Below are 25,851 nucleotides of genomic sequence, written 5' to 3'. Positions count from 1 at the left end.
CTTTAAATTTCAAACCAATAAAATACTTTACTATATTTTTACCCAAAGTTTAATTTTTATCTAAAATTTGTAAATAGGGGTAAATTTATATCGAGAAATATTTTCAAATATGTTTGTTTTTTAGTGAGTTTTTTTTCATTGTTTACTACTTTTTATTTTATAAAAATTTCCGGTATAAATAAATAGTAATCAAATGGGTTAAAATTTTTTTTATAAAAAAAATTTAGAAATATATTATATAGATTTTAGTTTTTTTTTTTATAGAAATATTATTTTATAATAATTATTATATAAAAAAAAAATGGTTTAAACCATTTTTTCAAAAAAAAAAAAGTATAAATAAAAAAACAAATTTTATTTTCGACAAAGAAAAACAAAATGGTTAAGTTATTTTATATATCACTTTTAATATTTATTTTTAGTAGTAATGTTTATGGAGGTTTTTTAAATGGTAGGTAAAATTTTTTTATTATTTAAAAATGAAAATAAATTAACTTTGTTCCATACGTAAAAAAGATTCAGATATCACACCAATTTCATCAAATAATGATGTTGTCCGTTATTATGAGGGATTTTATTTAATAGATGGTTATAGTTTTGTTGGTACATCAAAAGAGGGTAAAATTAGTACTAATTATACTGGTAATTATACCGAAGATACCTCAACCTTTGCTTATTCAAACCAAACCACAAATTATCCTCGTTTAAAATGGTTCTATACTCTCTCAATTAAAGACTGGATCCCCTTTATATATGTTCCAACTTATATAGTAGAGTATGTCGAAAATAATAAAAAACCAGGTCTTCAAATTGATGAGGATGAAATTGTTAGGACAATTAATCTTGCAACTTTAGAGTTCCAATATGAAATTGAGAGTGGTGAATTAGAGAACTCTGATGGCATGAAATTCAAAGTTTATCATATTAGTGTTGCAAGTAGCACTGGACTCTTTCAAATAAATTATACCATATCCGAAAACCCAATTAAAATCAATGGTACTTTATTATCTAGTTCTCAAAGTAAAATAGATATTGGTATATATAATTATTATAATCATACTTTCCCATGCTATCCTACTTCATGTTATTCTGGCCCTTCAAATAAAAATTCAAATCTTGCTTTGCTTTCTTTCCTAGTAGCTAGGAGTGGAATGGAGGTATTAGAGGAAAAGGTATCTGTTAATAATGACTTGGGTCTCTCTGTGAATTTCGAATGGGCTAAAACAGCAAATATCCAAGTAGAAAATAGTTCCTTAAATGAAATAAAATGTGTTTACACCAATAGTTCTGGTTATAATGCAAAGAAATATGGTTCTACTTTTATTAAGGAGTATATTGATGACACTTATGTGTTCCTTGTTACTTCATTCGAAGGTTCAAGACCATCAAAAATAAAATGGGACACAATTATGGGTGGATCAGCTCTAGGTTTTAACAATATCTCATCTAAATGTATATATAATCCTCTATTAATAGCCATTGCATTTTTATTATTGTTAGTTTAATACTCATAAAACTATATTAAATATAAAATTAAATAATAAACTATTTATTTATTTATTCTATATCATTATTTTTTTATTTAAATTATTACAAAAAATAATAAAATCAAAAGATTTTAGTTTATCCAACCAATTACACCGCATGCAATACGTGCACCGGCATGTCCGGTAGTTAAACTATCTTCGTGACCTCCTTTACCCAAATCATCTTCATCAGCATGAACAACTACAGTACGACCAACGATACTATACTGACAATTAAGAAGAGAAATTACATTATCTGTAAATGTTCCTTTGCATGTACCCCCAGTTGCAATAATATTTCCTAAATCACCAACATGACGATTCTAGATTTAAAAAAATTATTTATTAGTTAAATTATTTTGAAAAGATTTTTTTTTTTTCAATTTTTACAATATCGTTACTTCCACCATGTGTCTTTCCAAATGGATTATAATGTGCTTTAGAAAAATTATATATTAGTATAATTAATAAAATCAGAAAGGTTTTAGAAATTAGTATACTTACGACCTGCAGATATACATCCATTACTTGTATCACCAAAAGTATGAATGTGGAAACCGTGTTTGCCTAAGGTTTAAAATGGGATATTAGTAATTTTTAAATATTTTTTAGAAAATAAATTTAATAAAAAAAATACCTGATGATAAACCAGTAATTTCATATTCTATAGCTACAGGTCTACTTTCACATTCTTGATAAAATTTAACCCAGCCACTAACTACTGGACCTTTTAATAAACACATTGCAGTTGGCATTTTTAGATATGTTTAAAAGTTTTTCTAGAAAAAAAGGTTAAAGAATTTTGTTAGATAAAAATAAAGAAAATAAAAAAAAGGAAGGATAAAAAAAATTAAATAAATAATAAAAAAAAAAAAAAAAAAAAAAGAGATAATTTTAAAAAATTAAATAAAAATAATATTTAAATAAAAATATTTTTATCTGTATGTCAACACACATTTTTTGTACATATGTCAATACCCCCACTTTTTTTTTTAAAAATAGATGAAATATACAATCAAATAAAAATTTATATAATAGTTATGGAGGGTTATAAAATTTATAAATATTATCTAGCATGCTGAGTAATATTAAATATAACACAAAATTTTATTATTGTTATTACTGTTATTGGTATTGTTATTATTTATAATTATTCTTCCATTTCATCATAATTACTACTATTATTTAAATTATTGCTATTGCTATTGCTATTACTGTTACTATTATTTATATTACTTGATTCACTATAGTTATCACCATCGTTATCATAACCAACATCATAAGAACCGATTGAATAGGTTCCAACAGTATAGTCAGAATCACCACCAAAGAGAGTACCGCTTGTAGATAATGACAACTTGGCAGAAACAGCGTTATTTTGATTAACAAGTGTAGGTTGGGCTATAGAATTTAAAACCTTTGGAATAAAAGCGATTGGTAAGTTTTGGATAATATCTAGAATTTGTGCGAATGAAGGTCTGTTGTTTGGATTTTGATCCCAACATAGCTGAATTAGATTGATCCATCTTGAATCTACAGAGGAAGGAAGTGTAGGACGTTCGCCACTTGCAATTTTAAATGAAGCCTGAACTTGTTCGTGTTCGTGGAATGGTACTCTTCTAGTAAACATCTCGTATAAAATCATACCAAATCCAAAGACATCGACTTTTTCGCTATACTTTTGGCCTTTTGTTACCTCGGGAGCTCTCCAACGTGGATTACCAATTGAAGTCATTGTTTTATCGCCCAATTCATTTTTGAACCTGGAAATACCTAAATCTGCAATCTTTGCAACGCCGTTTTTATCAATTAAAATATTTTGGCTTGTTAAATCTCTGTGAATAATTTGTGGTTTTAAACTGTGTAAATAATTCATTCCATTTGCAATATTTAGTGATAGTGTATTGATTGCTGGTAGTGATTGTACAACATTTTCATTTCCAATAGTGTTTAGAATATTAAATAAACTACTATTATCGCAATATTCTAATATTAATAATAATTCATCATCTTCGATACAAGTACCATATAGTTTTACAAAATTTGAAAAGCTTGATAGTTTGCTATAAAAAATAAAAAGATAATATTGTATTTTTGTTAATAAAAAATTAAAAAGATTAATTTATATAAATATATACACATACACCATTAATACAACTTCTAAAATAAATTTATCTCTAACCCAATTAAAAGTTTTACCAGATTCTAAAATTTTTTCAATTTTTACTCTTTTAATTGCAACATTCTTGTTTCTCCATTCTAATAAATAAACATCACCAAATGCACCAGATCCAATTTTTCTTGCATTTTTTAAATTAAATTCATTTTTATTTAAAATATCTAGATAAAATAATATTGTTAGTATTAAATAAAAAAAGATTTTGCTGATTATAATTATCTAATTATCCATAAATACTTACATCCTTCATATTTTAATAATTCTATAGCGTTTGAAAAATGATTGTTTAAAACTAATAAATCCATAGGTGTATTTTTTTCTTTATCTGGTATTAAAATAGTAACTTGATTTAAAGAGCCGCCAGAAGTTTTTAAGCCAGTTCTAACAGTCATTTTGGAATATAAGTCAATAAAAAATTTTATCAATTCACTATTTCCACCTGCATTCATACAAGCATTATGTATTGGAAGACGACCTTGCGAGTTTTCGATGTTGATTCTAGCACCGTTGCTTAAAAGTGTTTTAATTAAACTTAAATGACCACATAATGCAGATAAATGTAAAGGAGTGTTTTGTGTTGAGTCTTGAGCATTGATGGTTGAATCGTCAATGAGACACTTGACTACATCTATATGGCCATTTAATGAGTGAAAGTGGATTGGAAGCATACCTTTGTAATCTACATCGTTGATTTTACAGCCCAGTTGCAATAAAAGTAATGTCATTTCTCTAGTGGTGGCATAAAATAGAGGTGATCTATTGGTGTTGGGTAGTTTAAGAGTATTGATATTACTGTAAATCCCATTCAAAATATTTAAAAGAAACTTCAATAAATTCACATTTCCTTTAGCAATTGTAAAATAAATTGGATAGATCTTTAGGTTGTTGAGCCAGTTTAATGATTTAAATTCTATACATTTATTTAATACTAAAAATTCATTTAAGGTTGGTAATGATTGATTAAACTGTAATAATAATAAATTATTTTGATTGATGGATATTCTATTTGATGTACTACTGTTTAAATTATTGGTGTTGATATTATTGTTATTATTAAAGTTATTGCTATTATTATTATTATTACTATTTACATTTATATTATATATGGTTACAATTATCTTTATTAGGAAATATAAAAATTGATCTTGTTGAAATATTATTGAAAAACAAATTACTCTTTCTAAAGTTGATATCTTTTCATTTCTTACTATTGATATATAACTTTCATTATTATCTAAATAACGGTGTAAATTGAATTTGCATTGTAATAGAAAATTATATTTTTCTGTTATTGTGTTGAAATTTGATTTTAAAAGTGTAAACTGTTCAAAATTTTCTTTTATTGATTGTATTTGTTTATTACTACTATTGTTATTGGATGATACCACTATTTCCCACCAGTTATTATTATTTATAGTTTTAATTGATAATGATTTAAAAATTTTTAAATATAAATTTAAATAGTTGTTATAGAGTGATTTATAAAAGCTATCTCCGTTATTATAGTAGTTGTTATTATTATATATATTTTTGAAACTATTATAATAGGATTTATTTAATGATAAAATTACATAAAGATCATTCTCTTTTAAATAATCTTTTAAATATAGTAATGATATTACTAATAAATTATTATTTTTTAAAGTAATATCATTCATTTTTATTTATTATTGTTATTATTGTTATTATTATTATTTTTCTAAATATGATTATTTTTAATTTAAAAAAAAAAAAATTAATTTAAAAAAAAAAAATAATAAAAAATAAAAAAAAAAAAAAAAAAAAAAATTTTTTATTTTTTTTTATTTTTAAATTAAAAATGGTTCAAAAAAAATAAATAAATAAAAAAAAATATATAAATAGATGATAAAATTATTTTTAATATTTCTTATAAACTTATTGTTTTTATATGAAAATATTTATTTTGTTTCTTCACTAGAGTGTTATGTCGATGTAAACTCAAATATAAATTACAATAACGGAGAGTGTGGTTGTGTAACCACTACCAACCCAAACACACCACCATGCAAATCATTCTTAGAGACTGGTATGTACTTCAATAAAATAATACAATGATATCATTCGGATATTAACTTTTCTTTAGGAATTAAAATTAGAGAATTTATAAGAATAAATAAAGCTGATAATAATAATTACAGTTTTTTAAAATTGTTTGAAAAGTTAACAATTATAATTAGCGATGGTATATATTACGTCAATAATAATAATTTACTTGGTGACATAGATACATTCAATGAAATAGTCATTCAAAATTATCATTCATTCAAATTCAATTCTTCAGATAGTCCAAGTCAAGTTTTTATTGATGGTGGAAATAGTAGTCCAAATCAATATTTTTTATCAAGCAATATAAATAAATTAGTTGGTTTAAGTTATCCAAATATTTTTCTTATTAATAGTATCAATTTTATAAATTGGAAAAGTAATAATATAAACCCTGTAAATTGGAATAATCAATATATTTTAAATTTTCAATCTACCAATAAAGAATTTAATAAAGTTTTGATTGTAAACTCATCATTTAATAATATCAAAAATATAGGAATAGTATCAGTAGTCAATAAAATTACAACGAAAATACCCCTAGATAGAGGAAACTCGCCAATGTTCCAGTGTGATTTTTGCAATTTTACAAATATAAACTATAATAATAATAATAAATCACCACTACAATTTAATAATTTAAAAGTAATTTTTACATATAGTTTTTTTAATAACAATACCATTAGTTCAAAATCATTCATTAATAATGAAATTGGTGTTATTAATGGTACAAACTTTAGCTATTATTTAACTCATTTTTTTTCATCAGTATTTTATAATAATACAATAATCAATAATAATCAATATAATAATTATAATAATAGTTTCTCCCAGAATATAGATACAGTTAATAGTTTTATTTCAGTTAAAAATTCACTTTTGTATTTTAATTTTAATATAGTAAATAATAATACAGGTTCAATAATAACATTTGATGGTAATCAAGATCAAATAGATACACTTCAACAAGGCAATAATATATATTTTCTATTTGATAATAATTTATTTTCGAGTAATAAAATTATAAACTACAATAATAACAACTATGAATATAGTTTAATAAATTTACATAAATCACATTATGATTATATAAACTATAGATCACTTTTTTCAAATAGTATTTTTCAAAACAATCAAATATTCAATAACAATAATTATTTAGTAATATCTAAAAGTTTTTCAATTGAATTCGCGAATATTACAATTGAAAATCCTTTATTATTTCCACCAACACTTCAAAATAATTATAAATTTATATTTTCAAAAAATAGTTTTATAATAATTACAAATTCATATATTTTATCCAATAGTTTAGTATGTGGAAATTTATCAAATATTCATATTAAAGGTTCAAAAATTTCATTAGATTTCTCAAATTTGTATAGGTGTCTTAACTGCCATTATAATATAGAAATACTCGATACTTTAAATGGAGAGGCATTAAGGTCATATGAATTCACCACATCATATGATACCACTGATCCTCATACAAACAACCCCGCAAAGCCAAATATAGACCATTACAAATTATATTTAAAAATCATTATATCAATAATTCTTTTAATTATAACCACAGCATTAATATATTTATGTTTTTTCTTAAATATACCCAATAACTAATAAAATAAAAAAATAATAAAATAAAATATAAATTAAAAAACTCATATTTAAAGAAAAAAAACCCTTTTTCTTTATTTAATTATCTTTTAAATATTTTTCGAAACCATCATTTTCTAAACGATATTGGATCCAACCATTTACAGGTTTACCTTTTAGCAATTCATAAAATTGAATAGATGATTTATTTGATTCTAAAACTTGTAACTCTACGTAGGTATAGTTATTTTCTTTGGCAATTTTACATAGGTTCAATAACATCTTTTTCCCATAGCCACAGCCCCTATATTCATCTTTTACGTATATATCCTCTAAATATATACCAGGTCTTAAATAAAAAGTTGAAAAATTTAAAAAGTGAATCGTATATCCTACAATTACACCCTCTTTAGGATTATCAAAAGGGACTAACCACCCACAATATATGTGGATTATCTTATCTTTTCCAAAAGCATACTTTTCTAAATTTTGAATTGGTTCTTTATACTAAATTTTAAATTTAGTATAAATTTTTTTCTTTATTTATAAATTTATTTCATACCTTTGGAGTATAGTTCTGATACTCTACTAATTCTAAAATTTGTTTATAAACTATTGGTAAATCCTCTATTGTTGCAGGTTTAATGAAGAAACTATATTCATTTGCTTGCATTTTTAATTTTGTAAAAATATAATAAATAATTTATTATTTAAAAAAAAAAAAAAATTTTTACATAAACCACAAAATTTATTTCAAAAAAAAATTAACCCTTTTTTTTATTAATATTGTTTTAGAAATTAAAAAAAATAAAAAAAAAAATCACCCACCCAAAAAAAATATTTTTAGATTATTGTTTAAAAGTAATTATTAATAATTTAAATTTTAAAAATAAAAATATTTTTATTTTTTATTTTTTTAATTTGTAAATTGGTGCAAAGGGTTTTTAACATTAAATGGTAAGAGGATTTGATTTTTGGTTAATAGTCTCATTCCAGTCAATGCTTTGCATTTTAATTCTTTTCCATACAAAGAGTTTTTATCTTCTTTGACACTGTTTTGATAAATTGTGTCATTTTTGTCAATGCTATCAAAGGTGTTGTTGAAGATATTGAATGTTTCATTCCATAAGGTTTTTTCATCGATATGCTGTGGAAACTCTTTACATAGTGAAATAATTATTTGGCATATGTTATTATGGAGTATCGAGTGTGAAAACATTTTGTAAAATTCCATGTCACCGAGTTTGATTTCTTTTGGGATTGATTCTATTAAAGATATATCTATAATATCTTTATGTTTTTTTAATCTTTCATTTTTAATTACAATACCAGACCAATCTTTATGAATCATAAGTTTGGGTTCACCATCTTCATATACCACAACTGAATTTTGAAGATGAGATTCTAAAGCTACACCATATTTTGTTAGTAATAATAAATTTGGTTCTATCAAAAGCTTTGTGTATAATCTAAACCAATTCTGAATTGAGTTTTGAATTTTGTTCTTTTTATTTACTGAGCTGTTGTGGAATTGCATAACCAATTCCCCAAGAATTGTGTATTCAGATACAAGTGATTGATTAAATAAGGAGCATGAGCTTATTGGCTGTTCATTTGGGGATGTTAAAAAAAGATTGCAATTATCCTTCCATATGACTGCAAAGTTTTGGTATTTAAGTTCAGTATTAGAATGATAGATACCACCTATTTCATTTAAAAATACCACTTTGTTTTTAAATGTTTTCATTTCAATTTCATTAATTCTTTCTAAAAGTTTTGATACTGATGTTCCTATGGTAATAAATTCATTGGGCATAAATCTTACAAAATTGGTTGTTTGAATTGGTACTGAAAATTTGATATGTGGTGGGTAATTATTATTTTCTGTTACTGGTATTAAATTTCTTAAAGATGAGGTTGGGAATGATGCAACTTGAATTGACTCTGGGAATATAATTAAAGTACCATTTGAAATTTCATTTTTAAAGTTGTTGGGGAATGTATTGGTAATTTGAAATGGGTACATTGGATATATTATATAATCCTCTTTATTAATACCGATTTCTTTGCAATGGGACTCTATGGGCTCTTTGACAAATGGAAATAGTCTAAAAAAGTAATCTGTAGGATTGTCTTTTGGATCCATTAAACTGAATCTTGCAACTGACTTATGTAAACCAATAAATCTAATGGGAACGGCTTTTCTTAATTCATATGCATACTGTACAACTTGAGGACAGTTTAACCCCAATCTTAACTTAAAACTTGGATGGATATGATGGCCATTTAAATGAATTTGGTCATAAAACAAAAACTTGTCAAACTTGGGGTTATTTTTTGATTTGTAATTTGTGTAATCTGAAAGGTAACTCCAACCATTTTGGTGTGATTTTGCTTTGACTCTATCTTGAAAACTTGAACAAAATGTGGAAATTAAAACCATATTTGAAATACTATTTACAATTTCTACTTTATATTGGTCGACATCTTTATAATTTGGGTTTTGTTTTAACAATTCTATGAGCTCGAGACAATTTTCAACTGTATAATTAGACTCTTCTCTTTTTGAAACATTGCTACAATAAGTTATTGGATGTTTAAATGTGAAAAAGTCAAAGCCGAACACGCTCTCTATTTGAAATGATATTTCCTGAACTCTATCTGGATTGCTTGATGATGTAAATTGAAATTTATTGAATTGTTTGGGCTTTAAATTTAATTGGTTTGTAAATTCAAATAATCTTTCTCTAATAATTGAAACCAGTAGTTTGTTAAATGTTTCTTTTTCTGCATTTTCAAAATTGATTAAAAACTGATCTATATGATTTGGGTAATAAATATTAATGTAATTATAAACTTCTTGAAAATAATCATAATTATGATATTCCATTATTTATATATAATTAAAAAATTTTATTTTCTTTATTAACTTTTAAAAATAAATTTTAAATGAATGAAAGAAAATAATAATAATAAAAAAAAAAATTAAATAAAAAAAAAAAATAATAAAAAAAAAAAAAAACATTAATTTAATGAATGGGGTTTATAAGACGTTTAAACACACACACCATTACAAATTTATTTTTATTAGATTAATATAATTTGTTCAAAAAAAAAAAAAAAGAAAAAAAAAAAATACAGATTTAAATAACAATATGATGTTTTAAAAGAAAACACCATTATGTTTTTTCCAAAAAAAAGATTTAATTTCTTTTTTTATTTTTTATTATATTACTACCAAAAAATTAATAATACATTTTGTTGTTGTTGTTTTCTGATAAAAACATTAATCTTTAAATCCAAAATTAAATATAGGTTTATTATTTATTTATTTATTTTATTTATTAATTTATTTTATTTATTTATTTAAATATTTAACTTATTGTAACAGGTTTTATTGGTGAACCTGAAGTTGATGGTTTTGGAATATTTGGTAAAAATGATTCATATAGTGATGTTGTATAATCTTTTTGAAAAACATCTGTACAATCTGGTAAATCCTCTTTATAAACACCTGGTACTCCTGAATAATATGTAAATGGTGGTACAACAGTGTCTGGAGGTAAAATAGTACCGTCCTCTATTATACAACAATCTTTCAATATACATCTCTTTGACTGTAAATAAATGGTTAGTATGGTTTAATTTATTTAATTATTTAATTTGTATTGATGAGATACTTTACTATAATACAATTTTTACCAATATAAACCTGTGAACCTATACTTGCAGCTGAAATTACACAACCCTCGCCTATAAAAACATGATCACCTATATTTTGTGGAAAATAAACTATTGAGCCTTTAAATTTCTTTGAAGAGGGTCTAATTACGGTATTCTCTGAAACAATCGATAGTCTCCCTATATTTACTGTTGCCAAATCTCCCCTTACAATGACACCCGGTTTTATTATAGTTTTACCATGTAATCTGATATTCATAATACCACACAGTATTGATGATTTACTAACTTTATTTCCATTTAATGTTTCTATATATTGTGATTTTTCAAAATAGGTTGGTGGAGTTTGCATTTTTTTATTATTATTCGATAATTAATAATTTACAAAATATATAAATTATTTGTGATTAATTAATTTAATATAAAATGTAAAAAAAAAAAAATTTGAAAAAAATAAAAAATTTGCAAAAAAAAAAAAAAAATGAAAATAAAAAAATTTTTAATTTTATTTTTATATTTTTTTTTTTTTTTTTCAAAATAAATACAAATAATAATAATTTTATTTCTATTATATAAATGACTGTTAAAAATACATAAAATCACATTGAGAATGTTTTAACCCATAATTTTCAATTTTTAGATATTTAAATAAAAAAATAAAATATATATATTTTTTCAATTTTTTATTTTGTTTATGTGTTGATACTATAATATCAACAAATAAACCTCGACATGACAACCTATTTTTTCAATAAAATCCCCGTATTACAATAAAACTTAAATAAAATCATGATATTTTTAAAATAATATCTGATTTTAAAAAAAAAATTTTAAAAAAAAAAAAATATAAAAAGGTTTTTTTTATTATTTATTATTTTCTATAAACCTCAATATTATATAAATAATGAAAACTAATTATTTTATATTATTTTTATCTTATTTTATTTCAATAACAACAGCATTACAGTTTGTAAATTTGGAGGTTTACAATGACCCACAATGCACCTCAAAAGAAACAGCTGTATACGGTGTAGGTTATTCGGCAGTTATAGATACATGCACTACATTGGATTATCAAAATAACTTTATATTTACAATCGATAAGGAATCGCAAAGTGTTGTATGGAAAAAGTATTTATTTTATGATATGGAAAAATGTGATTCAAGTGTCGGTAGTCCAAAATCATTTAAAATCAATTCATGTGTTCCCCAAAATCAAATAACATTAAACCAAGCAATGTCCGCAGATGATAAAGATTATTATTTTAAAGTAACCGTATCATCATCTCCAGTTGTACAACCAAATTCAGCATCCATCTCATTTATGAGAGATAGCTGTGAACCCGAAAATATACTTTTATCAGAATATGTCATCAATGGTACAAATACCGATTCATTGAACGGATTAACTTTATTTTATTACTGTATCAACCAAGCTCCATATTATGTAACCTGTTTAAAAAATGAATGCCACGATCCAGTACCATTGTTACAAATTTGTGTTCAAACAGTTCCTTTTTATAACTCCTCTTCATCCAATATCTTATCGAGCTCTGGTGGTACCGGTATTTATAGCGGCAGTAATAGCGGTAGTTTTAGTGGTAATCATGCAAGTGGAGGTGGCTCTAGTGGTGCAAGTGGTTTTTCAAGTGGTGGTGGTAGCTCAAGTGGAAAGGGAAACAATCTTGACCAAGAGTTAAATTCGTCATCAAATCAAAAATATTATTTCCAACATTATTGCTCATAATAATTTTATAAAAATACATATCCACTGCTTTAGTAATGATTTATATTTTTTTTTTTTTTTTATTTTAAAAAATTGATGTAATAAATATTTAATCTTTATTTAATAAATATATTTTATTTATAAATGGATAATCTTTAGTTAACTCTGTATAAAATAAAAAAATGAACTCTGGATTGATAATCATTAAATTGAATTAAATTTACTTTTTTTTTGATTGTTATATGTTAATTATTATAATTGTTTTCCAACCTATTCTTTGATATTAATAATCTGGTTAATAATTCTGTTTGTATCTTCATTCTTTTTTATAAGTTGATTATTGTTTATAAATATATACATACTTTTGATTATTATTGAAGGTTTATGCATGATTATATATAGTTTAGAGTATTGTGAATTAGTGCGGCAATTCTGATTGATTATTATTTTAAGTACGATTTTTGATGTGATGGTGGCAAATGGTGTTTATACTGCTAGATTACGGATTTGTGTGTGATTGTTGATGTGATGATTGTAAATGGTGTTTATACTGCTAGGTTATGAGTTTGAGTGTGTTTATATTGCTCGATTACTGATTTGGGTTCGATTGTTGATGAAATGGTTGTAAAGGTGTTTATACTGCTGGGATAAGACTTTAACTATTTTGAAATGGTGATTTAGTTGAAGGAATGAGGCAGTGGTAGTGAAATAAAATGTTGTAAGCTTTAAAAATGTGGCTCTGATTTTGGGCTATGGTTACCCTGAAGATTTCGTGCACTTTGTTGTTGAATATTAGATCGAAAAAACCCTATTGTTAGATTAGAAACTATAAACTGAAAACTTATTGATATTGCTATGTTGAACTGGAACATTTTCTTGAACTTTTTCTTGCTTTTTTCTGTAGAACTAAACTGTATGTTGCGATATTTATTATTTAAATCTTGATGTATATGTGACTAATTTTAGAATTCCTTTGGGAGGTTTAGGATGATTTGGAAAACTGTAATTTATATAATATCTAGAAACTTACTGGGAATGAAACAATTTAACTAATATTTAGTTCTTCACCTATTTCATTAAAGGAAACAATGAATGAAGTATTTAAACTATTAATTTAATTGCCATCGATTTCAAGTGTATCTGATATTATTAAGTCTATAAAAAATACAGAATCAGGAGCTAGGCGACTTTCTGAATGAATGGAGTCACCACTGGATTAATCATCGTCGGAATCATCAAGATAAATTGTTTCGCCTGCAGTCTAAAATTAAATAAAGAAATAAATTAATATATATTTTTTATTTATGAAGTATAAATATGAATGTGTGAATTACTTACTTTAAAGGAAGTGATTTTTTTTCTACAAAATGGGCAATTTTTAGAAATTATTTTAAATATTCAAATAGTCCAAATGATTGCAAATGTAATAATGATGAGGCTGATAATCGTCTTATCATTTCTATGGTAAGTTTTACTTTTTATCATAAAATTATAACATCATTAAATAATTATTATTATAATTAACAACAACAACAACTTATAACACTATTTAGACACATGGTGATGTTTTTAAACCACAAGGTATTTCTGCAAGTAAATCAATTACTATTACCAATGTTGCAAAATCTCAATATATTGGCCATAATGTTTTAAATACTTCAGGTAGTAGATATTTTAATTTTATTGATTGGGATTCATCTATAACTGGAAAGAAACCAGGTCAACCTGCTTTAGTTGGTTCCAATGAATTATGGTGGAAATTTGATAATACTTGTGAATATAATCAGGATTGGACTTGTTTTGTTTGTGAAAAAGGTGATAAAGAAATTGCAAATATTCAATTTTATGTTCCAGGTTTAATTGATGAAGGTGTTTTAGTTTATGATGATTTTGATAAATTAAATGTTTATTGTGTTGATTGTTATAATAAATAAATAAATATAAATTATTATTTGTATGAAGATAAATTAATAAAGAAAAAAAAATAAAAAAAATTTCTTTTTGGAATGAAATTTAAAAATTAAAAAAAAATAAAATTGAAATAAAAAGTTTAATGAAAAAAATTTAAATTAAAAAATTTATGGATTATAATTTTTAATAAATTTAAAAAAAAAAAATAAAAAAAAAATAAAAAAAAAATAAAAAAATCAATATTTAATAATCATTATGTAAAAAATAATAATAAATTAACAAATAGTAAATTGTTTACATTTTAGAAAAAAAAGATAAAATATAAAAATTAATTTCTTTCTATTTATTGATTAAAAAGGTAATCACAAAAATAATTAACTGTATTAATGTAAATTAATCATTGAAATTATAATAAAAGCAAGAAAAAATTCAAGAAAATACTAAATGTTCCAGTTCATCATTGCAGCTAATAATTCAATAAGGTAACTATATTAAAAATATTTACATAATGATTATAATATTTGAATATAAAACTAACATTTAACTTTAATACTTTTTTAGGTTGATACTAATTCTATATTTTTCAATACCAATAAGTTTTCAGTTTAAAGTTTCTAATCTAACAATAGGGTTTTTTCGATCTAATATTCAACAACAAAGTGCACGAAAATCTTCAGGGTGACCATAGCCCAAAATCAGGGCCACATTTTTCTTTTCAAGCTCGCAACATTTTATTTCACTACCACCGCCTCATTCCTTCAACTAAATCACCATTTCAAAATAGTTAAAGTCTTATCCCAGCAGTATAAACACCTTTACAACCATTTCATCAACAATCGAACCCAAATCAGTAATCGAGCAATATAAACACACTCAAACTCATAACCTAGCAGTATAAACACCATTTACAATCATCACATCAACAATCACACACAAATCCGTAATATTAGAAAAAATAACAATAAAAATAATAATAGTAAAAATAATCAATTATGATACAGATGAAGATTATTTCTATGATCCAAATGAAATAACTTATGATCAAGATCAAGGTTTCACAGAGAATTTGATGAAGTTTAAGAGAGAAGCCCAAAAGATAAAAATAATTATTAAAATTAAAATAAATAAAAATTAAATTAAAAAAAAAAAATAAAAAATTTCTCAACATGACTTTAAATTTATTTATTTATTTATACTTTATTTTATTTTTTTTAAAAATTTTTTTTTTTTTTCCATATTGATACTATTGACCACTAAAGATAAATTTTTTTTTGTTTTAATTAAAAAGTTGGCATCATTATATTTATTTGAATAATTCAGATCACAATGATTTATAAAATTGGTAATTTTCATTTTTAATTAAAAAAAATAAATATTTATTAATCATTATCCAAATATATTAGCCATTCTTTATAATAATGGGGTTATAATTTAATTTTTTTTAATTGAATTATTTTTTTATTTGGTAAATATGTTTAAAAAATAAACGGATGATCACTACTTTTATGATAGCTACAGATTAAAAATTTAATAGAATGTACAAAAATGGGAATACCGTTTGGATCTAATCTATTAAATTTACAAAAGGAAATTTTAAAATGAATTAAATTTTTTTTTTTTATTTCATTTTCTAATATAAAAACTTTTTTCGAATTTATTTTTCATTAAATTCAAGCTAGTAGTCCAAAGCAATTTGAATCCAACCACGCTTAAATTTATCGCTTCCTTTCAGTGTCCACCCAAGCTTAGTATTTGTTTCCTCTTCCGCCAATAGCTTTAATAATTTTATATATAAATATTATATATTTTATTTTACATTCATACATTTTTTACCCTTCTTTACAATAGGTAAATCTAAAAATAGGTAGCTTTTTTTCAAAAAGGTAATTATCTCTTATATAACATGTTATAACATTATAATTATTTAACAAAATAAATACTAATTATAGTTTTATTTGTATTTACAAAAAAAGTAATTGCTATGGAATCCAAAATTAAAAATATTGAGACCATATTTAATAGCTCAAAGAGCTATCATTATAATAATTATAATAAATTTATTATTTATTTTTTTATTATCGAATTATTATTAGCAACTTTTTTATATCAAGAGTTTGCTTTAACAAGTGACACTTTGTCTGAAAAGGCAATTTGTTTGGTTTATTCATTATTTACCTCAATGATGTAAGTTTTTCATTTTTTATTTATATATCTATATATTTGTTTATTATATATATTAACATTTATTTTATCACTTTAGTATCTATTATTTAACAAAATTATATAGATTTTCATTTGAGCTATTAATAAAAAATAGGGAAAAAAATTAGTCTAAGTTTGACAAAAAAAAAAAAAATTTCTGTAATAAAATATTTTTAAAAAACACTTTGTTTTTACACAAGAAGTTATTAATCAATTATGGGCAGATTTATATTCAATTGACGATAGTATTAATGAAGAGCATATAATTTGATTATTTAAGATATTATACAACTTTTGAAGAAAAAGCAGAGAAATTCAATGTTAGTTCAAGAACATATGGGGACCATGTTTGGAAAGTTATTGAAACCGCTAAACAATTAAGTTTTCAAGTAAGAACTATATATATAAAAAATAACAATAACAATATATTTATATTTTTTGTTTTCTTTTTACTAATTTTATTTTCAAAGTCTCAATTGGCAAATAGATTTGAACAAAAAATTAAAGATTTAACAGAGTATGGAAATTTACATTCAAATGATCCTTTTTTAACATTAGCAGTAGATACAACTTTTTTAAGAACTAATACAAAAGATAATTCATTTTTTAATCCAAAATATGGCCATAGAGGTGTGAAATATGAAGTTGGTTGTTCATTATATGATGGTTAAGTATTATGGGTTAATGGTCCTTTTAAAGCACCTGCAGCCGATATTTCAATATTTAGATCAGGTTTGGGAAAAGTATATATGAAACCTGGTGAAAGATTTATTGGTGATAAAGGATATAGAGGTGAAGAGAGTAAAATATTAATTCCACACTTTGAACCAAAAGATAGATCAATGACTCATATAGAAAAGCTAGAAAACTCATTTATAAAAAGAAAAAGAATTATTATTGAAAATGTATTTGGAATACTCAAGAGATTTGGTTGTTTCAGTGGTATTTGGAAGAGTAACCTTCAAAAGCAACAGGATGCATTATTACTAGTATTATATACTTTAAATCTATCAATTAGACTCAGTAGAAAAGAAAATGGTTGTAATTTTAAATCATCTATTGTCAAAAGTTCAATATCAACATCAGAAGAGGAGAATATGTTAAATGACAATAACAATGACAATAGTGGAGATGAAGAGATTGAAGATACTAATTTTTCAAGACATTCTTTGGGTTGACGAAAAGAATTTATTAATGATTCAGATATTGATGCAGAAGAAGAAGAGGATTGTAATGGTGATAATGAAACAGAAGATAGTAGTGAAAATGAAGAAAATGGAAGAATAATATCTCTACAGTATACAAAAATAAAATAAAATAAAATAAAATAAAATAAAATAAAATAAAATAAAATAAAATAAAATTATATAAAATTAAAAGTAATACACGCCTATTAATTAATTAATTAATATTTATTTATTTATTTATATATTTAATCATCATTAATTAATAAAAATATGAAATAAAAAAACTAAAAAAAAAAAATTTTAAAAAAAAAAATTTAAAAAATAAAACACTATAAATAATCTGGTTAATAATTCTGTTTGTATCTTCATTCTTTTTTATAAGTTGATTATTCATTAATATATACATACTTTTGATTATTATTGAAGGTTTATGCATGATTATATAGTTTATATATGTTTTTAGTGTATTGTGAATTAGTGCGGCAATTCTGATTGATTATTATTTTAAGTACGATTTTTGATGTGATGGTGGCAAATGGTGTTTATACTGCTAGATTACGGATTTGTGTGTGATTGTTGATGTGATGATTGTAAATGGTGTTTATACTGCTAGGTTATGAGTTTGAGTGTGTTTATATTGCTCGATTACTGATTTTGTTCGATTGTTGATGAAATGGTTGTAAAGGTGTTTATACTGCTGGGATAAGACTTTAACTATTTTGAAATGGTGATTTAGTTGAAGGAATGAGGCGGTGGTAGTGAAATAAAATGTTGTGAGCTTGAAAAGAAAAATGTGGCCCTGATTTTGAGCTATGGTTACCCTGAAGATTTTCGTGCACTTTGTTGTTGAATATTAGATCGAAAAAACCCTATTGTAAGATTAGAAACTTTAAATGAAAACTTATTGATATTGCTATGTTGAACTGGAACATTTTCTTGAACTTTTTCTTGCTTTTTTCTGTAGAACTAAACTGTATGTTGCGATATTTATTATTTAAATCTTGATGTATATGTGACTAATTTTAGAATTCCTTTGGGAGGTTTAGGATGATTTGGAAAACTGTAATTTATATAATATCTAGAAACTTACTGGGAATGAAACAATTTAACTAATATTTAGTTCTTCACCTATTTCATTAAAGGAAACAATGAATGAAGTATTTAAACTATTAATTTAATTGCCATCGATTTCAAGTGTATCTGATATTATTAAGTCTATAAAAAATACAGAATCAGGAGTTAGGCGACTTTCTGAATGAATGGAGTCACCACTGGATTAATCATCGTCGGAATCATCAAGATAAATTGTTTCGCCTGCAGTCTAAAATTAAATAAAGAAATAAATTAATATATATTTTTTATTTATGAAGTATAAATATGAATGTGTGAATTACTTACTTTAAAGGAAGTGATTTTTTTTCTACAAAATGGGCAATTTTTAGACCATTTATAAATGCAATCTAAGCAAAGTTTATGGTTACAACCTAATGTTACCATATAAATGGCCCCTACTTCAAAATAACATATATTACATACGTTATCTTTTTGTTTTTGTTCTAAAAGTTCCTTTTCTAATCTTTCTTTTTCTAATCTCTCTTTTTCTGCCATTTTCTCCATTTCTATACTAATTTTTTCTGATGATTGTGGGTGTTGTTGATGTGCACCGGTTGTTAAAATAATATCAGAACCATAACTTTGGTTATTGGATGGGTTATGGTAATATTTAGCCCTTGAAAATGGATTGTGTTGAGAGCTTTTTTGTTGTTGTTGTTGGTGGTCTTGTTGATTATGTAAACGAGCAAAATTATTTTGAGTTGTTTGAGTGTATTGTGGGTGTGTTTGTGGATTTTGTTGTGGTTGTGAGATTTGATTTTGTGATGGTTGTGGTCTATTTGATGGAGCAGTATAAAAGATTGGTGTAGTTTGTTGTGGGTAGATGTAGGTGTTATATCTGTGTAAATAATCTTTGCCAATGTTATTTCTATTGTTATTATTGTTGTTATTATTGTTTTTATTGGTTGAAAATATAAATGGGACATAACCGGATAAAAAACCAGATAAAAAACCGAGGACTAAACTAAGAAGGATAAATAAAACTATATAACCAATCATTTTATTTTAAATTATTATTATTGTGTTGATTGTTATAATAAATAAATAAATATAAATTATTATTTGTATGAAGTAAAGAAAAAAAATAAAAAAAATTTCTTTTTGGAATGAAATTTAAAAATTAAAAAAAATAAAATTGAAATAAAAAGTTTTTATTAAAAAATTTAAATTAAAAAATTTTTTAAATCATTATAAAAAATTAATGGATTATAATTTTTAATAAATTAATTTATTAAAAAAAAAAAAAAATAAAAATAAAAAAAAAATAAAAAAATAATTTAATAAATCACCAAAAATCAATATTTAATAATCATTATGTAAAAAATAATAATAAATTTATTATTTATTTTTTTATTATCGAATTATTATTAGCAACTTTTTTATATCAAGAGTTTGCTTTAACAAGTAACACTTTGTCTGAAAAGGCAATTTGTTTAGTATATTCATTATTTACCTCAATGATGTAAGTTTTTCAATTTTTATTTATATATCTTTATATTTGTTTATTATAAATATTAACATTTATTTTATCATTTTAGTATCTATTATTTAACAAAATTATATAGATTTTCATTTGAATTATTAATAAAAAATAATGAAAAAAAATTAAAAAAATTAAATGATGGTCAAGAAAAATTATTTGAACAAAGAAAATTTGAAACTGATTTTGAAAAGACTAAAAAACTTTTTGAAGAATATCAAATTTTCAAAAAAATAGTAGGTATCAGATTGTATTCATTATTTAAATATTATATCAGTAGTAATGTAGTTTCTAACTATTTTTTTAGATTTTGATAATAGATACAAAGATCATCAAAATAAACCACCATAGTGGTCACCACTACAACATCAACCTCCACATATCTTAGTAGATATAAATTAGATAATAAAATAAAATTAAAAATGAATCAAAAAAAAAAAAAAAAAAATTAGAACCTGTTCCATAGAAATAAAAAAAAAAAAGACTTAGAAGAATTTATCAAATATTTTCAAAATCCATGAAGGTAAAGATCCAATTAAAGTAAAAGACCTTCAATTAAATCAACACCAAAGAATTTTTTCATTCTAATCAACTATTTGATGAATATCAGACATTGTTCTGGCCAAGCAACTATGGTATCATCGAATGGCTTTAGAAGAAGAAAAGATTTAATGGTTCATTAGAAGAAATGATTTAATAGTTCCTATCCGGCAGCTTCCAAAAAACTTTATCAATTGACACAAGTTCTGATCTTAGTCAATCCGCTATGTGCGTTCAATTGATGGTTTTCTCTATAACCATCCAGATTTCATTAATTTAATAACTGCTGCCTTAAAATAAAGATAAAGATAAATTCTTTTTATAAATTTTTTTTTAAAACAATTATTTTTTTTTTTATTTTTATTTTTTTTTTTTATTTTTATTTTTATTTTTATTTTTTAATTTCTTATTTTTTTAAAAATTTTTATTTTATATTAAATCAATCATTTTAAACATAAAATGTCAAATAACAATAATCTTAATATTAGACATAACAAAAGTGGATATCGTCAATACCAAGCAAATGATGGAGGATGGGTAATATAGTTATTCAATTTTAATTATATTTCTTCATATAATAAAAATAATAATAGGAATACACCCACAGTACTGTAGCCGAAAAAAAAATTGGAAGACCCATTGAACCAAACGAACATGTTCACCATATTAATAAAAACAAAGTTGATTATAGACCAAGTAATTTAGTAGTTATTAAAGATAATATCCATAGAGAAGTACATAGAAGCGATCTTTATTTAATATTTTATCAATTTTATGAATATGATAATGAAGAGCATATATATATATTTAAAAAAGATGATGAATAGTTAAAAGTCCTGTATTAACTCGACACCAATATTTCAATATAATGGGCATTGGTTAATCAGACTTGGTTTAGTGAATGGGAAAAAGGAATATTCAGCAAAGATGAATTGGGTCCAATCGATAAATACCCACTTTTAGATCTTAAAAAAAAAACATTATTCTAAATAAAATCATTAGATATAAAATATTGTCAATATTTTACCAAAAGTCATGTATTTCAGTATGAAACTTTTTTCTCTTTAAAAAAAATAATAACTCTGCCTCAATAAAAGAGAATATGCATATTATTTAATTTAACATTTGGCGATGTAGATTATTTAATTTTGATGGTAGTACAGCAACACAAGAACTCTATTTATTTTTAACACCAAGAGCAGTAAAACTATATATAATCAAATGACGTTGGTTTTACTAAAAGCAGATTAATAGCGTTACCAAGGCTTTCGAAGTAAGACAACAACTTCAACTACAACAACAACAATTCTATACAACAAATGGAGATTATAAAAATAAAAGTAGTAAAAAAAATAGTAGTAATGATAATAACAATAAGCTAAATAATAAAGATAATAATAAAGTTAAGCTCTTAAATAGGTTTAAACAACTAAAGGAACCATTAACATCTCATAATCAAAATCAAAATCAAAATCAAAAAGATGAAGCAGAAAAAGAAAAAGAAAAACAGACACTAACTATAAATAGTGTTAATAGAGCCCCATTTAAATTTAAAGAAAATTCATCATTTACAGAAAATCAGATCATAATCAAAAAGAAAAGGAACAACCACCATCATCATTTAATAACACAAGTAGATTACCATTTAATTTAAAGGCAACTACATCATTTACAGAATAGATTAATCACCAAAAGCAAGAAGATCTAAACACAGTTTTAAAAGAAAAGAAAAAACTACCATCTATATTAAATAATGATAATGAAACCCCCTCATTTAAATTAAACCTACCAATTACAGAAAAATCAAACCATCATCAAAACGATACAACTACAGTTTTAAAAGAAAAGGAACAACCATCATTAAATAATGCTAATAGATCTCCATTTAAATTAAAAGTGAAACCAACATTTACAGAACAACTTAATAATCATCAACTTCAACAAGAGGAGATAGATCTGGATCAAAAGCAAGAAAAGATATATGAACAGGAGGAACAAGAAGAGGAGCAAAATAAACTAGAAGAAGAACAAAAGGAGGAAAAAGAAGATAAAGAAGAGGAAAATGAAAATAATTTATTAGAACAAACAAACCAACCAAAACACCCAGAGAAGCAATTTCAAAAAAAAATTAAAAAAATTAAACGATAGCACTAAATGGCTCTGTGCAATGATAGATGCCCATGGTACTTGAGCAATTAATGAAGAAGGAAGAGTTAAGTTAAATATTTCACAACAAAATGCAGACCATATGAAATGAAGACAAAATTAACTGGTAAAATTAAAATCGACGAAAAAACAAATACTATTAGCTTTTTATTAAAGGATGTCAACAGTGGTATTATTAGAGTTATGAATATTGGTAATTTTAGAAACCCAGAAAAGCAAAAACAATTTAGTGAAGTTTGTAAATTATATAATATCAAATATAGAGAACAGGAGAAAATATCCCAACCGATGGCTGGGTAGTTGGAATGTACGAAGTTTTATGCCATGTCCATATAAATATGAAAGAACTCTCTTTGACTTTAACATTTGAACATGACAACTATGAAATTATGAAGAGATTATCAAAAGCATTAAAAGGTAGATTGTCCCAAAATGAAATAACAGGTAAATATAAAGTAGTTTTTAAAGACCTTTAAAAAAACTGTGCCTGAAATTGAAAGATTTTTACTTTACTTTAAAAGAAAATCGACCAAACTCAAGAAATCATATAAAGTGACAATAGATCCACCAATCGAGCCACCAAAACCTAAACCAGCTAGAGAATCAGATTTTTATAATAAGCAATATCAAGATGAAAAATTAAATATTTGGAAACATTTTATTAAAGAATATGATAGAATAACAAAGGAAGAAAGAGTAAATTCAAGAAAATACAGATCCCAAAATAAAATAAAATAATTAAGGAAAATGAAGATAATGAAGATGACGAAGAATATGAAGATTATGAAAACAATGAAGACATTGAAGATTATGAGGATAGCAAACAAAGATAATAGTGTTAAAAATGTTAATATTTAAAAAAACCAATAAAACTAAATATAAATATTGTTTATTTATAATTTTATAAAATAACACATCAATAACATTGGTTTATATAATACTAAATTAAAAAAATAAATAAAATGAATATAATATAAAAAAATAAAAAAATAATTTTATATTTTAAAAAAACTAAACTTTATTATATTTTTATTTTGATTTATTTGATTTATTTGATATATTTAATTTATTTATTTATTTATTATTATTAAGAACTTTAGAGTTTTAATTTCTTTCATTGAAACCCTGCATCGATTGACTTCTGGCATATGGTTCAATTTTTTTTTTTTTCCCCCCCCCCCCATTGCATTTTTATTATACCAAAAACAACATTTATTTTTTTTTTTCCTCTTCCCCCCCCCCATACCCCCATCTTTAAAAAAATTTTATATTCAATTTTTAAATAATTCCATTTGGGAAATATTTTTTTTTTTTTTTTTTTTTTTAAAAATTAAAAAATCTTATTTTTTTTTTTTTGGAAATAAATCTAATTTTTTTATTTGTATATTTTTTCTTAAAAAAAAAAAAAAAAAAAAAAAAGTTAAAATGGCAGAACCACAAGCATCTCCAAAATCACCATCAACACCATACCCAAGTAACTTTGCCCCCGCATACCGTTATAAATCAAATCCACCACCAGTACCAAAACCAGCACCAATACTAAAACCAATTCCAATTTCACCAACAATACCAAACTCACCATACCCATACACTTTTGTTCCATCATACAGATATCAAAAGGTTTCAACATCTACACCAGTATCAACAACAACCCAATCAGAAACCAGTTCATCTTCAAGTTTTAACTTATCTGGTAATCCAACAGATAAAAAAGAATCAACAACAAATATCTTTGGCGGAAAAACCTCACCTTGTTTGGAAACAACCCTATTAACCACCACTACACCATCACCATTTGGGGCACCATCAACCACAACTACACCAGAACCAGGACCAGAATCATCACCAGAACCATCACCATTTGGCGTACCAAAAACCACAACAACACCATCACCAGGACCAAAACCATCACCAGAACTAGGACCAAAACCATCACCATTTGGCGCACCATCTGTAAATTTTGTTGGTAATTCCACAAGTACCAGTTTTTCAACAACCTCATCCTCAAATTTATTTTCCAATCTTTTTACAGAACCACTCTCGGGAACATTCACAGCTGTATCATCACCATTTGGCGCACCATCAACTTCAACTACACCATTTGGGGCACCAAAAATCACCACTACACCATCACCAGGACCATCACCATCACCATTTGGCGCACCAAAAACCACCACTACACCATCACCAGGACCAGGACCATCACCATTTGGCGCACCATCTGTAAATTTAGTTGGTAATTCAACAAGCACCAGTTTTTCAACAACCTCATCCTCAAATTTATTTTCCAATCCTTTTACAGCACCACTCTCGGGAACATTCACAGCTATATCATCACCATTTGGTGATCCAACAACAACCTCGATTGCCTCATCATTCAAAATCCCAACAAATTCCTCAAGTTTGGCAACATCCTCATCAACAACTGCATCAATATTTAATGCACCATCAAAAGCTGCTTCTACACCCAAGATCGACAC

At 24.3% G+C, this 25,851-nt stretch overlaps 14 protein-coding genes across 14 annotated transcripts; 8 read left to right on the top strand and 6 right to left on the bottom strand.

Annotated features, from left to right (window-relative positions):
- Positions 1–378: 378 nt before the first annotated feature.
- On the top strand, positions 379–1,505 carry DICPUDRAFT_82644 (uncharacterized protein; the record flags this gene model as incomplete). The annotated part of the gene is made up of 2 exons (XM_003291948.1): positions 379–451; positions 517–1,505. The coding sequence occupies 2 exons, from the start codon at positions 379–381 to the stop codon at positions 1,503–1,505; spliced, it is 1,062 nt and encodes a 353-aa protein (XP_003291996.1).
- Positions 1,506–1,529: 24 nt separating this feature from the next.
- DICPUDRAFT_57688 (uncharacterized protein) lies at positions 1,530–2,331 on the bottom strand. Its single transcript, XM_003291938.1, has 4 exons — positions 2,164–2,331; positions 2,031–2,093; positions 1,917–1,963; positions 1,530–1,849 (listed from the first exon to the last, which is right to left on the bottom strand). Exons 1-4 carry the CDS (start codon positions 2,279–2,281, stop codon positions 1,619–1,621), a joined length of 459 nt encoding a protein of 152 aa, XP_003291986.1. The 5' UTR covers positions 2,282–2,331; the 3' UTR covers positions 1,530–1,618.
- A 247-nt stretch (positions 2,332–2,578) lies between these two features.
- DICPUDRAFT_99201 (uncharacterized protein) lies at positions 2,579–5,363 on the bottom strand (the record flags this gene model as incomplete). Its single annotated transcript, XM_003291937.1, has 3 exons — positions 2,579–3,589; positions 3,671–3,866; positions 3,947–5,363. 3 exons carry the CDS (start codon positions 5,361–5,363, stop codon positions 2,677–2,679), a joined length of 2,526 nt encoding a protein of 841 aa, XP_003291985.1. The 3' UTR covers positions 2,579–2,676.
- A 205-nt stretch (positions 5,364–5,568) lies between these two features.
- On the top strand, positions 5,569–7,389 carry DICPUDRAFT_156675 (uncharacterized protein; the record flags this gene model as incomplete). Its single annotated transcript, XM_003291947.1, has 2 exons — positions 5,569–5,752; positions 5,810–7,389. 2 exons carry the CDS (start codon positions 5,569–5,571, stop codon positions 7,387–7,389), a joined length of 1,764 nt encoding a protein of 587 aa, XP_003291995.1.
- Positions 7,390–7,464: 75 nt separating this feature from the next.
- Positions 7,465–8,038, bottom strand: DICPUDRAFT_82640 (uncharacterized protein; the record flags this gene model as incomplete). Its single annotated transcript, XM_003291936.1, has 2 exons — positions 7,465–7,872; positions 7,928–8,038. The coding sequence occupies 2 exons, from the start codon at positions 8,036–8,038 to the stop codon at positions 7,465–7,467; spliced, it is 519 nt and encodes a 172-aa protein (XP_003291984.1).
- Positions 8,039–8,215: 177 nt separating this feature from the next.
- DICPUDRAFT_50166 (uncharacterized protein) lies at positions 8,216–10,255 on the bottom strand (the record flags this gene model as incomplete). Its single annotated transcript, XM_003291935.1, has 1 exon — positions 8,216–10,255. One exon carries the CDS (start codon positions 10,253–10,255, stop codon positions 8,282–8,284), a length of 1,974 nt encoding a protein of 657 aa, XP_003291983.1. The 3' UTR covers positions 8,216–8,281.
- Positions 10,256–10,739: 484 nt separating this feature from the next.
- DICPUDRAFT_39871 (dynactin 25 kDa subunit) lies at positions 10,740–11,398 on the bottom strand (the record flags this gene model as incomplete). The annotated part of the gene is made up of 2 exons (XM_003291934.1): positions 10,740–10,982; positions 11,051–11,398. The coding sequence occupies 2 exons, from the start codon at positions 11,396–11,398 to the stop codon at positions 10,740–10,742; spliced, it is 591 nt and encodes a 196-aa protein (XP_003291982.1).
- Positions 11,399–11,950: 552 nt separating this feature from the next.
- DICPUDRAFT_82637 (uncharacterized protein) lies at positions 11,951–12,793 on the top strand (the record flags this gene model as incomplete). The annotated part of the gene is made up of 1 exon (XM_003291946.1): positions 11,951–12,793. One exon carries the CDS (start codon positions 11,951–11,953, stop codon positions 12,791–12,793), a length of 843 nt encoding a protein of 280 aa, XP_003291994.1.
- A 1,300-nt stretch (positions 12,794–14,093) lies between these two features.
- DICPUDRAFT_82636 (uncharacterized protein) lies at positions 14,094–14,706 on the top strand (the record flags this gene model as incomplete). Its single annotated transcript, XM_003291945.1, has 2 exons — positions 14,094–14,195; positions 14,326–14,706. 2 exons carry the CDS (start codon positions 14,094–14,096, stop codon positions 14,704–14,706), a joined length of 483 nt encoding a protein of 160 aa, XP_003291993.1.
- Positions 14,707–17,634: 2,928 nt separating this feature from the next.
- On the top strand, positions 17,635–18,063 carry DICPUDRAFT_156668 (uncharacterized protein; the record flags this gene model as incomplete). Its single annotated transcript, XM_003291944.1, has 1 exon — positions 17,635–18,063. One exon carries the CDS (start codon positions 17,635–17,637, stop codon positions 18,061–18,063), a length of 429 nt encoding a protein of 142 aa, XP_003291992.1.
- Positions 18,064–19,348: 1,285 nt separating this feature from the next.
- DICPUDRAFT_82634 (uncharacterized protein) lies at positions 19,349–20,184 on the bottom strand (the record flags this gene model as incomplete). The annotated part of the gene is made up of 2 exons (XM_003291933.1): positions 19,349–19,393; positions 19,471–20,184. The coding sequence occupies 2 exons, from the start codon at positions 20,182–20,184 to the stop codon at positions 19,349–19,351; spliced, it is 759 nt and encodes a 252-aa protein (XP_003291981.1).
- A 1,495-nt stretch (positions 20,185–21,679) lies between these two features.
- DICPUDRAFT_13300 (uncharacterized protein) lies at positions 21,680–21,951 on the top strand (the record flags this gene model as incomplete). Its single annotated transcript, XM_003291943.1, has 2 exons — positions 21,680–21,742; positions 21,799–21,951. Coding segments are annotated over 2 exons (216 nt in total), but the record flags the coding sequence as incomplete, so codon positions are not given.
- Positions 21,952–23,458: 1,507 nt separating this feature from the next.
- DICPUDRAFT_82632 (uncharacterized protein) lies at positions 23,459–24,204 on the top strand (the record flags this gene model as incomplete). The annotated part of the gene is made up of 4 exons (XM_003291942.1): positions 23,459–23,605; positions 23,635–23,826; positions 23,912–24,067; positions 24,115–24,204. The coding sequence occupies 4 exons, from the start codon at positions 23,459–23,461 to the stop codon at positions 24,202–24,204; spliced, it is 585 nt and encodes a 194-aa protein (XP_003291990.1).
- Positions 24,205–24,796: 592 nt separating this feature from the next.
- DICPUDRAFT_156664 (uncharacterized protein) lies at positions 24,797–25,594 on the top strand (the record flags this gene model as incomplete). The annotated part of the gene is made up of 1 exon (XM_003291941.1): positions 24,797–25,594. A coding segment is annotated over one exon (798 nt), but the record flags the coding sequence as incomplete, so codon positions are not given.
- Positions 25,595–25,851: the final 257 nt, after the last annotated feature.

This window comes from Dictyostelium purpureum (assembly GCF_000190715.1).
Source record: "Dictyostelium purpureum unplaced genomic scaffold DICPUscaffold_312, whole genome shotgun sequence".
NCBI lineage: Eukaryota > Evosea > Eumycetozoa > Dictyosteliales > Dictyosteliaceae > Dictyostelium > Dictyostelium purpureum.
Note: the sequence above shows the minus strand (reverse complement) of the source record. Positions and strands in the feature narration are given on the sequence as shown.

Bases quoted from the DNA above. Each gene is read 5' to 3' on its own strand.
- DICPUDRAFT_57688 (XM_003291938.1), bottom strand. From the start codon at position 2,281: ATGCCAACTGCAATGTGTTTATTAAAAGGTCCAGTAGTTAGTGGCTGG. The intron at 1,964-2,030 runs GTAAGTATACTA...ATTTTTCTAAAG, and splicing joins TGGATGTATATCTGCAGGTC to CACATTATAATCCATTTGGA. The intron at 1,850-1,916 runs GTAAAAATTGAA...TTTTAAATCTAG, and splicing joins ATGGTGGAAGTAACGATATT to AATCGTCATGTTGGTGATTT.